This window comes from Rhipicephalus microplus, chromosome X, assembly GCF_043290135.1.
Source record: "Rhipicephalus microplus isolate Deutch F79 chromosome X, USDA_Rmic, whole genome shotgun sequence".
Lineage (NCBI taxonomy): Eukaryota > Metazoa > Arthropoda > Arachnida > Ixodida > Ixodidae > Rhipicephalus > Rhipicephalus microplus.
Genome location: NC_134710.1, coordinates 76567161 through 76581696, shown reverse-complemented (window position 1 = coordinate 76581696; position 14536 = coordinate 76567161). Strand labels below are relative to the sequence as shown.

Genomic DNA, 14536 nt, shown 5'->3' with positions numbered 1-14536 from the left:
ACTGCTTCCCTATTTCTCTTGCTCTTTTTTTCTCCCTTCTTATTATAACCTGGTGGTTCTGGTAGATACAGTAAAAGCTCATTAATTCGAACTCAGCTATATTGAAATCCCACATAATTTGAAGGATTTCTGCAGTCCCATATTTTTCAATGTAAGCTTGAGTGAATAACTTGGAAGCAGTGGTTAGCACCAGCCCTGTTAATTTCAAAGCTTTGGGTACCGTGTGCCGATTTGCTATGCTGTTTCGACACAAGTCTGCGGAAACGACGGCTCTTAGAAGCCACAAGGCAATGCATTGTGGCGATACTAATAAGTGACAGCTAAACCGTTCTACTGCCAGCGAGGAAGAAAAAAAAAATAAAATTCTCGTGGTCAGCTAAAACATGGGCCTGCGGAAAATAAAATGTGCTTCACTGCAACTCAGTGGTGACATGCGGACAGCACGTTGCATGCTTTCAGCAACGTCAACGCATCATGATTAATCCATTCTTTCTGGGAAGATGGAGAAAATAATAAAAGAACAGTCTGATGGAAGTTGCATCATATATGTGAACCTCCAGTTTGAGGCCAAAAATATGGTGAATTATGTCATACTGCCCATTATGAAATTCTTTATTTTGCTAAAAAGAGTGAGCAAATGGTCGCATCATGATGTGCTGACGATGGAGGCGGAAATGTTGTAGGCCCATGTACTCAGATTTGGGTGCACGTTAAAGAACCCCAGGTGGTCAAAAATTCCGGAGCCCTCCACTACGGCGTCTCTCATAATCAAACAGTGGTTTTGGGACGTTAAACCCCACAAATCAATCAATCGATGATGTGCTGACACTACAAATAGCAGGCGACATGCTGCCCTTGTGTCACCACTGTATAGCTGTAAAGCATTTCTTCTTTTCCGCAGGCAGGCATTTCAGCTGACCACAAAACTGTTTTTCTTTTCTTTTTTTATGTGCTGGCAGCAGTGAGGCCTGCTGTTCTCCCATGTTTCTGGCAAAATCGAGACTAGGTATTGCTGCAAAAGTACTGCTTTGAGCTGCAATCTGGCTGGCACTGCAAACAACCACCTCTGACTACTTTCAACAATTCAAAGTTCCTTGCATTCCACTTTTTATATGTTTCGTTAATTTGAAAACATGCTTAATTCAAAGATTTTTCACAGTCCCAGGGACTTTGAATTAACAATGTTTTAGTGTATTTATAAAATCAACCATTTTAGAAATTACCTTTCTAAAGTGAAATTTTTCTGATGGGTGACTCAGATTGAAGGGCATAGCCATCTGCTTTAGTATGCTGAAGAGTGCACTGTGTGGAGGTTATGTAAATTTAGGTAAGTACTGCGGATTAGCCATTGGCAAAATATTTTCAGGTGTATGTGAACTGAAACTGACTAAATATCTGCACATATTTCAGGTGTGTTTTCACTGTATGGAGATTCTGCATTGGATGATGCATTGGGGATATTTGTTAAACTGCTGCTGTCAATACCGCAGCCGGACTTATTGGTGAGTTGAAATGTCAGTCTAATTTCCTACATCTATATACATCTCATGCTATTATATGCATGTATTTTTTGTACACCACAGTGATATTTTTATCTGTTGTTGTTTTATTTTGTAAGTCATGCTTTACCACTGTATGTATATGTATTTATGAATCGCTTGGGTTTGTCTTTCAAAAACATTTTTTTTTTGCAATCTCTGCTCAAGCCTTCTCCTTTGCCTCCCTCCTTTAGAAAAAAAAAAATAAAAAAGGTGGAAAGTGTCCTTATTTTGAGTGTGTGCAATGTTCCTTCGGAAAACTTACCGTAATTACTCGAATCTAACGCGCACCTTTTTTCCGGTTAAGTGAGTTCATAAATCGCATGCGCGTTAGAATCGAGTGCGAACAAAAAAATTACGGTTAATCTATTGCCATCGGCAAATCCAAAATGGCCGCCCCCTACGTGCGTCGGCATGGCGCGTCGGCCATTTCTGCCTATGTGTTTCCCATGTGCGGCACTTCGTACGTGTGCTGAGGAGTTCGTCATCTGGTAGTGCATTAGCATCGACGGCGTGGAAGGGCCGACTGCAAAAACTCGAGTGCACCACGATGCCGCTTATAAAAGAAAAGTCATCGCGTGTGCAGAAACGGACGGAAATCGGGTCGCATCGCGGTCGTTCGGAGTTCCCGAAACGTGCGTGCGGGACCGGCGGAAACAAAAGCAAAAGATTGTCGACAGCAAAGCTTCACGCAAAGGCTTCAGTGGACCACTGCAGGGTCGGTTTCCGCAAATTAAAAAGCTGTTCGGCAAGTATGTGCTTGAGCAGCGAGCGGCACAGCGGCCCGGGACGACAGAACTGCTCCAAGCACGGGCTATGCAATTAGTCTTCGAAAAAGGTCTAATGCGGAGCCAGTTTAAAGCGAGCAGGTGCTGGCTAACTAGCTTTATGAAGAGGAACGACTTTTCCCTCCAAAGGGGAACATGCATATGCGAAAAGTTTTGCGGAGGAGTACGATGAAAAGCTTCACAGTTTTCAGAGGTTCGTCCTGAACTTGCGGCGCAACAACGGCTACCTGCTTGGGCAAATCGGGAATGCCGATCAGACGCCTCTTTACTTCGACATGCCTGGCACCACAACCGTCGAGAAGGGGGCGAAGCAAGTTCGCGTGCTGACATCGGTCCACGGTAAAACTACAGTGACGGAAATGCTCTGTTACACGTCAGATGGGCACAAGCTTTGCCCGTACTTCACATTTAAATGGAAGACGCTCCCGAAAGGAGTCGTTTTTTCGAGTGGTGTGATCGTGCGGGCCAGCGAGAAAAATGGGTGCGCGTTGCAATCGATGTCTTACGTTTTCTTTTTTTTCGCTGTGGAAATCGGGTGCGCATTACAATCGAGGGCGCGATAGAATCGAGTAAATACGGTAGCTTGTATGCTAAGGGGATTATGCTAGGAATTTCCATTCCTTTTATTAGGCTACATTGGTTATCTTCTTCAGTTGTCCAAATTTCCACAAATTTTGTCGGGTATATACTGGGAGTTGTATAGGTTTTCTGCAAAAATATAATAATAATAAATAAAAATAAATAAATTTTCTTTTGCACTCATAGTTTATGCTATTTGGCAGATGATTTCTGTCTGCAATGCCAAGCTGTTTCAGTCCTAAAGGAAAAATTGAGCATGTGCCACCGTGATGCTGCGAGCACTGGAGTCAGGCGGTGGCAGAAGCATGCGCGTGCGCAGGTGCAAGTGTTAAACTGTGTCATTTGTTACTGGGACGCTCTCTGGCGGCATTTTCTGAAAGCATGCTACTCATGGGTGCTTCATCGTTTCTAATACAACTGAATGATCTACTAAACATGATAAACATATGACACGGACCTGTGAGCTTTCACTGGCAAAAGTGGGGTTCTACAAACTATTTTGGAAAGCTTTCTTCATTCATTTTTTCTAAAGGCCGGTGTACTGAGAGCATGCAGGTATATTTTTTTCACTGCATGTGCTACTGTAATATGTGGTGCCAAGAAAGTGGCACCAAAATGTTTTGACAGCGTGCTTGGTCTCCGAGCACTGCCACAGAATGTAACACGTTTCCCAGCAATGCGGCCAACGCACACCACTGTGCAGAGAACACAATTTAACACGTATTTCGAGCAGCTGCAGGAGCTGCTCTGGGCGCATGACTGTGGTGCTTGCGCATTGCAGTGCTATGCGTTCCAAGATTTCCCCCAAGTGTGAAACATCCTGTATCATACATAACCTTGTGGAAGATGAATTGCAGGTGCTGATATTGTGGGACAAAACTGTGTGTGCAGGAATGTTACTGCTTTGAGCAAAGGTGCTTTAGCAAAATGTAACTTTATGCACAAATGTTTCAATGTTTTGCTCACGAAATGCAGAGATGTTTAATATTTATTCCAGTTACATATCATCTTTAGGTGTTCCTTTTCTGCTCCCACTATGTGCCTGTGTTCTGTTGTCGCCACTTATGTGTCACAACAGCAGCCTTGCACATTTGGTGTCTGTCACTGGTCCCGTTAATTAGGGAGGCAATAGCCGGGCTGATTTCAAGGACAGACATATCGGCCCCCCTAAACACACCACGAAAGCATGGACAATTTAGAATTCGTCCTTTTTGGCATGCCAGCGAACGCCAGCTGTGGTTCAAAGAATGAGGCAGAGCCAAGTGTTGATAACAAAACAAAAATATACAGTGAAAGCTCGTTAATTCACACCTCATTAATTCGAAATTTTGGATAATTCGAAATGGTCGCCGCAGTCCGGTCCGCAGTGCGTAGGAGACCATGTGTAAAATGATTCGTTAATTCAAACAGAAATTGCTGCCTCTACGGATAATTCGAAGCGCGCCGCGGAGCGTCATCATCGTCAAGCACTAGTGGGAGTTTTTACAGTCGAACGATAGGTGGCACGACCAGTTTTTTCGAGCTTCAAGTGGCCTCCGGGCAAAGGGCAAGCAAAGTCATCATCATCATCATCATCATCATCATCATCAGCCTGATTACGTCCACTGCAGGACAAAGGCCTCTCCCATGTTCCGCCAGTTAACCCGGTCCTGTGCTTGCTGCTGCCAATTTATACCCGCAAACTTATTAATCTCATCTGCCCACCTAACCTTCTGTCTCCCCCTAACCCGCTTCCCTTCTCTGGGAATCCAGTTAGTTACCCTTAATGACCAGCGGTTATCCTGTCTACGTGCTACATGCCCGGCCCATGTCCATTTCCTCTTCTTTATTTCAACTATGATACCTTAACCCCCGTTTGTCCCCTAATCCACTCTGCTCTTTTCTTGTCTCTTAAGGTTACACCTACCATTTTTCTTTCCATTGCTCGCTGCGTCGTCCTCAATTTAAGTTGAACCCTCTTTGTAAGTCTCCAGGTTTCTGCTCCGTAGCTAAGTACCGGCAAGATACAGCTGTTATATACCTTCCTCTTGAGGGATAGTGGCAATCTACCTGTCATAATTTGAGAGTGCTTGCCGAATGTGCTCCACCCCATTCTTATTCTTCTAGTTACTTCAATCTCGTGGTTATGCTCTGCGGTTATTTCCTGCCCTGCAAGCAAAGTATGGCCTCCAAAATCCAAGGAGCAATTTTTTTTTTTCCGTAGCTCTCCCGCTATCTCAGCGCCTGGCGCCACTTGTACGCGGGACCCACGGGACGCTGAGGAGTCGGCGGAGTAGTCCTAGCAGTCCTAGGCCGCTCCCGGTAGCGTCACTTTGTTCCTCGAGCACGTTGTTCGTTCACGCCGTCAAGCCGTCTTATTCCGCATCGAAGTTGCAAGATGCCGCGGGGAAACTACTGCGCGAAGACTGTCAAGGAGAAGGTGGAGATTTTGCGAAAGGTTGACCAAGGGAACTCTAGCAAATACGAAATTGCGAGGAAGCACGGCATACCTCCGAGCACGTCAACCTACATACGCAACAGTACGGCCATTGAAAACGCCTATGAAGCCGAGGATTTTGGCGCCAGTCGAAAAGGGCTAAGGACAGCGAAGTTCCCGGAACTGGAGTCAGCTTTGATTATCTGGGTTAAAGAAATGAGATCCCAGAGTATCGCATTGAGCGGCCCTATCATCGTGGCCAAGGCAGCCGATTTCGCCCTGCGCTTGGACATTGAAGACTTTGTCGCCTCCGAGGGACGGTTTCATCGTTTCAGGGAGTGGCATAATCTCGTATTCCGCCTGTTATCCGGCGAGGCAAAGGAAGTGGACGCCGAAACATGCGCTACTTGGAGAAGCGACACCCTGCAGCAGTACTTGCAGAGCTACTCACCACAGGATGTGTTTAACGCTGACTAGACAGCGTTATTTTTCAAGTTGCAGCCAGACAAGACGATCACCTACAAGGGAGACAGCTGTGCCGGCGGCAAGCGCAGCAAAGAGCGTGTCACTGTTCTGGTCGCCGCAAATATGACCGGTACGGAAAAGGTCCCCCTTTTTGTGATTGGCAAAGCACTCAAGCCACGGTGCTTCAAAAACATTCGCTCACTGCCGACGGAGTACGCCGCAAACAAGAAAGCCTGGATGACAGGTGACCTATTCAGGAAGTGGCTACTGAAATTCGACAGGCGAATGGAACTGGGCATCAGACGCGTTCTTCTTGTCGTCGACAACTGTTCGGCGCCCCGCCGCGGTGGTCTAGTGGCTAAGGTACTCGGCTGCTGACCCGCAGGTCGCGGGTTCGATTCCCGGCTGCGGCGGCTGCATTTCCGATGGAGGCGGAAATGTTGTAGGCCCGTGTACTCAGATTTTGGTGCACGTTAAAGAACCCCAGGTGGTCAAAATTTCCGGAGCCCTCCACTACGGCGTCTCTCATAATCAAATGGTGGTTTTGGGACGTTAAACCCCACAAATCAATCAATCAACAACTGTTCGGCGCACAAAGTCGACGTTGAGCTGAGAGCAACTAATTTGGTGTTCCTTCCGGCAAATACGACTGCGGCCCTACAGCCATTGGACCAGGGTGTGATAAGAAACATTAAGTGCTTTTATAGGCATCACGTGCTGGAGAGAATGATTTTGTGCGCGGGCAACAGGAAGGACTTTGGCATTACGCTGCTCACTGCCATGCACATGTTGGTGCACGCATGGGAACAGGTGACCGCGACCACAATCGCAAACTGTTTCCGCCACAGCGGATTTGCAGCTGGAAGTGCGCAGGATAGTTGTGACGTCGACGTGGATGGGGCTGAGGAGCTCATGCCAGAGGCAATGCGCGACACTCTTCGGGGCGTACGTTTTGCCGTTTATGTTGAAGTTGACACCGGTGCATCGGTGTGTGGTGCCCTGACTGATGAGGACATTATCGCTCAAGTAGCCAGCGGCGCAGCCTGATGCTGAAGAGCCAGAAGGTGAGGAAGACGAAAATGACGGAAGCGCCTGTGCGCCCGTCGGCTTCTGCGGTGATGGAGGCACTTAATGTGGCGCGTCTCTTCTTCAGCTTTGAAGAGGGTGAAGAGGATTCCCTGCGCCCCGTTTGCGCGCTGGAACAGAGAGCCGCAGCTGTGGCATTCAGAGAAAAGAAGCAGATGGTCATCACCGACTTTTTTGGCCAATAAATATTTTTCGTGCCCTCACACCCGAAATCCACCCATTTTTGCTCACTTTCATTATTTCGAATTTTGTTTAATTCGAAATTGCTCAGCATTCCCGTGGAATTCGAATTAACGAGCTTTTACTGTATTCTCAAATACGGCAGAACAAACAAGAAACATGCGTACTCGGCAATAATCCTATACAATGTCAAAAATCATAAGATACTCAAGACAACGGCTGCACAACACAGCAAAATAGACTCAAAACAACAAGTGCAAACAATACGGGCTACAATGCAATCTCATGCATTAACTAACCAAGACACTTTTAGACTAAAATGTTCGTCAAACAAATTATGTCCAAAGTTCTTGGTACAAAGCTCGAATGCTTCTCTTCAAGGAAACACTCACTCAAAGTCTAGTGCCGATTGTCGACCCGTTGCACTCGAGGTTTCTCTTCCAGGGACTCTCGTGTTATCAAATGTTCGCACTCCAATAACAAAACTTCTTCGCCGGTCATACATCGTCCATTCACGCACTGCGACGGCTGAACACCTCTTTACCCACGAGCGGTAAAACACAAACTTTTTTTCTGCTTGTAAGACAAGCTTTCACCCGCAGGTGGAAAACCTCTTCATCTCCTCTTGCGACTCCCTCCGTTGATGGCTTATATGCACTTGCCTTGGGTTCAAGAAGGTTCTAGGCGTTTCTTCGGTGCGCCGCACAGCCAAGGCTGTGGAAAGGGTGGGACACCTCTCGTAACATGAAGCAAACTCTGCAGCACCACGCCCCTTTCTTTCGTGGAGGAGGAGGAATAAACTTTATTGTAAAAAACAAGGTTTAGGTGGCCGAGCCTAGGCCTCCCATGAGGGGACGTCAAGGGCTTGCCTCAATACCATCTCACGGGCGTGCTGGGTCGCCCAGGTTTGGTCGTCAAAAGCGGGGCACCGCAGAGCCTCATGAAGCTTCGACGGAAGGTCATGGTGTTAATGTGTCTTTACTGTGCCGGGCACTCCGACAGCATATGCGGAAGCTTAGCCAGGTGAGTGCCACAGCACCGGCAGTGGGAGGTTGTGTACACGTCCGGGAATATGAGAAGGCAGGCAGGCGAGTGATACGTGTTTGTTTGAAGTAGACGCAAAGTGGTGGCCTGTGCCCGGTTGATCTTGGGGTGAGGTGGGGGAAAGGCTCAGCGTCTGAAGTAGTTCTTAAGGAGATCATTCTAGGTAGTCGGGTTGTCCTTGGTGTCCATCTCGTCTCCAGTATCTCCAGCGCAGTTGACAAGGCCTCGCGCATGGGAGTGGGTGACCTCGTTGAGGTTGGGGAGGCGAGGGTGGGCTGGGCTCGCAGGGTGGGGATTCATGTCAAGGTGATCATGTTGTATTTTGAGTGTGGTGCCTGGCAGAGGATGTGAAGCGCTTGAGGAGAAATGCGGCCTTTGCTGTAGTTAGTGACGGCTGAGCGAGAGTCTCATACGATGGTGTCACAGGTGGGATCTAGAGTGGCCAGGGTAATGGCCACTTCAGCCGTCTCGGCAGAGGGAGTAGTGATGCTTGTTGCATGGTGTAGGACTCCATTCCGTGTGGTGACAGCTACGAAATGTGTGCCTTGAGGATACTGAGTTGCATCAACAAATGTGGCGCCAGGTGCGTAGACAAGGGCTTTTGTGATGGCTACAGCGCGAGCTTGGCGCTGGGCTCTGTCGTACTCGGGGTGCATGTTTCTAGGGATGGGATCTGCGTGGATCCAGCTGCGGATGTTATGCGGAATTCAGTGTTTGGGGCCTGTTGCTGATACGTGAAGCCAAGCGGGGAGAAAATAGAACGTCCTGTTTCAGTGAGTGTGAGCCGTTCAAGCTGACTGCGTTGGTGGACTTTGATGAGTTCTTCAAGAGTGTTGTGAACTCCTAGTTGATTGAAAAGTTCTGGGCTGATGTAGTGCGGGAAGCCAAGTGCTTGCTTGTAGACGCCTCGTGTAAGGGTGTCGAGTTTGTTTTGTTTTGCACGGTACCAGTTCAGATAAGCTGCAACGTAGGTGACATGACACGGGATCAAAGACTGCACGAGGCGGAGAAGGCTCTCTTCTTTGAGACAACCTCTTTGGTTGGATATACGTTTAAGAAGACGTAAGGTGTCGTGAGATTGAGTGGAGATCTTGCCAAGAGCTAAGCCGTTAGAGCCATTGGCTGATATAGTGAGACCGCAGACCCGGATACTAGGGACGTGCGGGATAGAGCTGCCATCTTGAAGGTGAAAGGTGATGGTGTCATAGGGTCGTTGCTCATGTAGTTGTTTGGGGGAGGGGGGCGTCCCCACTGAATGGGCTTGTAAAGAAGAAGCTCCAATTTAGCGGGGGAACAGCGCTGTCAGGTTCCTTGGAGATAGGTCTCAACTGTGTCAATCGCTGTCTGCAGGGCTGTCTTCACTTGACCATCACTACCTTGGCACGCCCAGATGGTGATGTCGTTGGTGTAGATAGTATGGTGGATGTTGTCGATCTGTTGTAATTGCCGTGCAAGGCCAAGCATGACTAAGTTAAAGAGCATGGGAGAGATGACTGACCCTTCTGGGGTGCCTACACTGCCAAGAGAAATCAGGGCTGATCGTAAATTCCTGACCGGAAGGGTGGCCATGCGGTTGAAGAGGAAGTCACGGAGGTAATTGTTGGCTCGCTCTCCCAGGTGGAGGAGGCAAACTTGTTCAAGAATAACAGCATAGGAAATGTCAAAAGCTTGACTAAGGACGAGTCAGAGAATAGCTTTGGTGTTACGGAAACGGTCGTTTAGAACTTGGTGCTTAAGTTGCAGCATAGCGTCTTGTGCTGACAGGTGAGGTCGAAATCCAACAATGGTGTGGGGATAGATAGAGTTGCCTTTGGGGTAAGTGTTGACACGTTCCAGGAAGGTGTGTTCCATAACCTTTCCCACGCATGAAGTGAGGGAAATGGGTCTTCGGTTGTTGAGGCTAGATACTTTGCCGGGCTTTGGAATTGAAATGACTTTCGCAGTCTTCCATGCAGGCGGAAGGGAGCCATTGCGCCTTGATGTAATCAGTCAGATGGGACACGGGTTCCTCATCTAGATTGCGAAGGGTTTTGTTCGTGACCCTGTCCGGGCCTGGAGTAGAGCGACCGGTTAGCCTACAGAGGGCAGCATGTATTTCGGATATGCTAAATTCTGCATCTAGTGTAGGGTTGCGGTTACCGACGTAGGTGCTTTGTGTACTGACTTGTCCCCTGGAGATATACCTGGTGCAGTGATAGTCAAGCACATTTTGCTGGCCTTGCTTAAGGGTCCCCTTTTAAAGAAGTTTCTACAGCGGACCCTGTTGGGAAGTGCGAGTGTTGGTAGTGTCGAGTAGGTGTTTCAAGAGTTTTCACGAGGATGGCGGTGCATTCACGAGGATGGCGGTGCAGTTGCCCGTCCATCGTGTTACGCAGCTCAGTCTGTTGTTGCCGGCTGAGCATTTGACAGTGCACCTCTATCGCTGTGTTGAGTTTAGAGATCTTGCACCTGAGGTGACGGTTTAGGCACTGCCCCTTCCACCGAGCTACGATAGAGGCCTTAGCCTCCGGAAGGTAGGCTAGGTGGCAATCCATCTGTTCAACCGGGGCATCTGTGGTTATCACCTGAGTGGCCGTCTGGACGTCAGTGCGTAGCGTTTGCGTCCAGGTGTCAATATCAGCGATACACTCCGCTGAGGTGGCACCGATGTGTATCTTGCAAAATGCATTCCAGTCGGTAATGGGTGCAGCAACGAGATGAGGTAAAGAGATAGCGATGAGGTAATGGTCACCTGCTAGGTCCTGTTGGGTGTTAGTCCAGTGTGCATTGCTGATATGGTAGGTAAATGTGAGGTCTGGAGTAGAGTCGGGGGTAGTAGAGGTACCAAGGCATGTGGGAAAAGATGGATCTGTGATAAGCGGGAGGCCTTAGTCATGGTAATCTTGCCAGAGGTTGCGAGCTGCAGCTTCCGTGCGAATGTAGTCTCAACTAGTGTAGGCAAGGTTAAAGTCGCCGCCGATAAAGAAATTGTGCATTCCAGCAACATGGAGAGCCTTGTTAAAGAGAGTGAGGAATCGACATTTTGCTTTGTTCTTGGGGCTATTGTAAACGTTCAAAAGAAACATGTATTCTTTCTATTTATGGTTGGGAATTAATTCGAGGAACAGGTGTTTGATATGAGGGCTACAAAGATCATGTTCAATAACTACGATGGAAACCTGGCAATGTGGGTGAGCTGTGTGGAATGTTTGATAAATGGGGAGTGTCGTAGGGGCGTTGTTCGTTTCTTGGAGTAGAATAATATCAGGGTGGCGGGTATGTTGACGTAGGTATTAAGGACCGATCTTTTCTGGTGAAATCCTTGGCAGTTGCACTGCCAAACGAGGGTGCCTTGGTTAGTGTAGGCCATTGTAGAAAACGGGGGAGGTCGTCATCGGCATCCCAGAAAGGCTGCAGATAGGCGCAGCTTGGTTAGAAGGCACAAGAATGTGATTTTCCAAGTTCGTCGCTCACTGAACAATGCTCGTGAGGGCGTGCTGGATGGTGTCGAGTGCCTGTTGAAAAGTACTCATAATCGTTTGGGGCACGATGAGCATGTCCTTAACCTCAGAACGGACTTGGCCCGTGGCTCCATCTTGCAGAGCTCTCCTTTTGGGGACAGGAATCATAGAGCACTCCTGACTATGGGTAGGGGGGTGTTGTGAGCGGTAGGTGTGTAGGTTGGCATCCAAGTTAGTTTGAGGGCTTTAACCTTCTGCGTGAGTTTAGTTCAGAGATCCTAACCTTCTGCGTGAGTTTAGTTAAGAGATCCTGTAGGTTTGTATTCTCGCTCTTGAGTTGAGCTATTTCTGGGTTGTCTGGCGAAGAAGCAGGGGCGGTGACTTGTGCGTTGTTCGTGTTACAACCCTTTCGCAAGGTGCCCTTGAGGGTCTCTGCAAAGCTCACCTTGGTATTGTTGGTAGATTTTGTGCCTGATGCTGATGCGGACGGGGATCTTGAGCGTTGTTGCCTGGACTGAGATGAAGTTCTGGAGCGGGATCGTCTTTCTTTGTCCTGGTTGCGGGAACGGGATCTGGCTTTGATGTCGAGGTTGGAGAGACCAGGGTCTTTGTCGATAGCTTGGCTGTTTGCCCGTTATTCCCCAATGTGCTTGCGAATGACGTATGGGGTTTTATAATGAGGACGACAGCTTTTTCCCGCAGTAAGATGAAGGCCGCCGCAGAGAGAGCACTTAGGGTCACAGTTGTGATCCACGGGGGGGGGGGGGGGGGGGGATGTTATGCGGAATTCAGTGTTTGGGGCCTGTTGCTGATACGTGAAGCCAAGCGGGGAGAAAATAGAACGTCCTGTTTCAGTGAGGGGTGCGGCCTCAGCAGACTCGGCAAATTTTGTTCTTTGGGTAAGGGCAAATGTTCATGTGGTTTCCCAGAAGGCTACGCTGGTAGCAAATGTCAATTTGCTTCTGATATAGCAAATATGGGAGTAACGTGGACATGTAGCAGACCTGATAAGGCACGTCCTGGCCGTCAAAGGCTATAATCACTGTTCTAGTTGAGGCGGTATGCTTGGCTGCCAGGGCTGTCGGGTTTCGAGCAATAACGATATTGTTGTGGATCTACTGCGGGGTCTCTGTTAGTGGGATACCATGGATGAAACCTTTGGTCGTGTGTTCAGCTGCAGTTTCGTAGGCATTCAAGTCGTTGGTGACGCCGTTCAATTGGATGGAAGGAGTGTGGACGTACCGGTCTGCATGGTCCGGGTCATAGCCGTCTGCCCCATTCCGCGGAACATGAGTAAGTTGTACCATAGGGCTAAAAGACAAGCTAGAGCTCTCCAGCTTCAAAGACGGTTTGGCGAAAGCCACAAAGTAGTATACACTGATGCCGCTAAATCGAACGAGAGCTGCGTTATAGTAGCAGTTCAACCAATGCCGCATACCACTAAAACTGTCGCAGCGTCAATTAAAACAACCTGTACAGTGACGGCGGAGGCGGTGGCGATCGCGCTAGCCATTCGAACTAAAGACGCAGAGAATGCCTCCGCATTAGTCTTGTATGATTCCCAGGAAGCCTGCAGAATATTTCTCCGTAGTGCACTACCGAATGTCATCTTGAAAATACTAGGTGACAGGCTGATACACAACCATGCTATAATTTGGTGCCCAGGCCACGAGGGTATCTCGGGTAATGCGCTGGCGCACAGTTTCGCTCGTGATTTGAGCAACTGAGTGAACAACAATGATAATCAGTATGAACCTTGCACTGCACGTGATATGCTCGAGCATCAACGGAAGGAAGACAAGACAGCAGTATGCCCCACCGCACAAATCGCTTAAAGTTGGCGAAGCTCACCAGCTAAGACAAATTCAGGTTAACACCTATCCACATTTGGAAAGGTGGCATTACATAAACCCCAATGCATATGTTAACCAATGTCCGTGGTGTGAGTCACGGCCGACCTTGCAACACGTCACATGGGACTGCTGGAACAAGCCTATGGAGGTTCAGTCGCCTCTGATACCCTACTGTGGGAGCCTATGGAAGCCGTCCTCGCCCGACCTGACCTGAAGACCCAAAGGGGTCTTCTGGATCAAGCCTGGCGAGCTGCAGCGGCCACTGGTGTCCTGGAAAGGAGAAACCACCCTTGACATTTGCCCCTTCCTTTTTTTTTTCTTTTTTTGTCATAAATAAAAATGTTGTATCATCATCAAGTGTGCTGATAACGACAATGTTTTGTTGTATACTGGGCACGGTATCTTTTATGCTTTCATTATCTGGGAGTTCGACTGCTTGGAGAATGGCTGCAGTCAACACGGGACTGCCTACTTTGGCTACAAAAGGATGGCTAGTTGGGCAAGTTGGCACTGATTTATAATGTACTGCGAAAAAACAGACGGAAACACAAAGGAGAGAAAAAGGACAGACAAGTGCAGACTATCAACTGAATCGTTATTGCAAGACAGAGGCAAGATATAAAGGAAAGGAAAAAAAAGCCAGGGAGGGCAAGGAGGTGGGGGAAGAAAAAGGCACGAGGGACAAATCAACAAAACCTAGGCCACATAAGGAATAACACGCGCGTCATTAAAACCTAGAAAGCTCTACTCCTTATTGTGTATGGCCACAGAGGGAACACTGACGCACGACTCGGAAATCTTGTGAATATGTGCAGCTTTAATAAGTCCGCACACCCTATGATTTTTATGTCAAAACAACACAGAAGTATTACCAAAGAGTGGCACGCAGCCGCATTACCCCACAGTGGGCAGCTAGATGAAGGCCAGAGTGGCTTTTGAGAGAATTATAATGTTCTCGAAATCTAACATTTAGACAGCGACCTGTCTGGCCTAAGTATACACGATTGCATGACATATACACGATTGCATGTAATGTTAGTCATATTTATAATTATGTATCGTGTATCACCGGTGCTGTCTACTCCATACCCTTGTTATGCAATCGGGTATATGTGGGTCGGAAAGGTTGCTGCCTAAATGTTAGGCC

General features: G+C 48.2%; 1 protein-coding gene across 7 annotated transcripts in view; it reads left to right on the top strand.

Annotated features, from left to right (window-relative positions):
- The window catches only part of Ranbp16 (Ran-binding protein 16), a 180261-nt gene that overhangs the window by 109934 nt on the left and 55791 nt on the right, over positions 1-14536 (top strand). For all 7 annotated transcript variants that reach the window (XM_075877168.1, XM_075877164.1, XM_037427078.2 and 4 more), the window contains 2 exons: positions 1260-1327; positions 1411-1502. In XM_075877168.1, coding sequence (XP_075733283.1) covers positions 1260-1327; positions 1411-1502 — 160 coding nt within the window. The remainder of the gene's footprint in view (positions 1-1259; positions 1328-1410; positions 1503-14536) is intronic.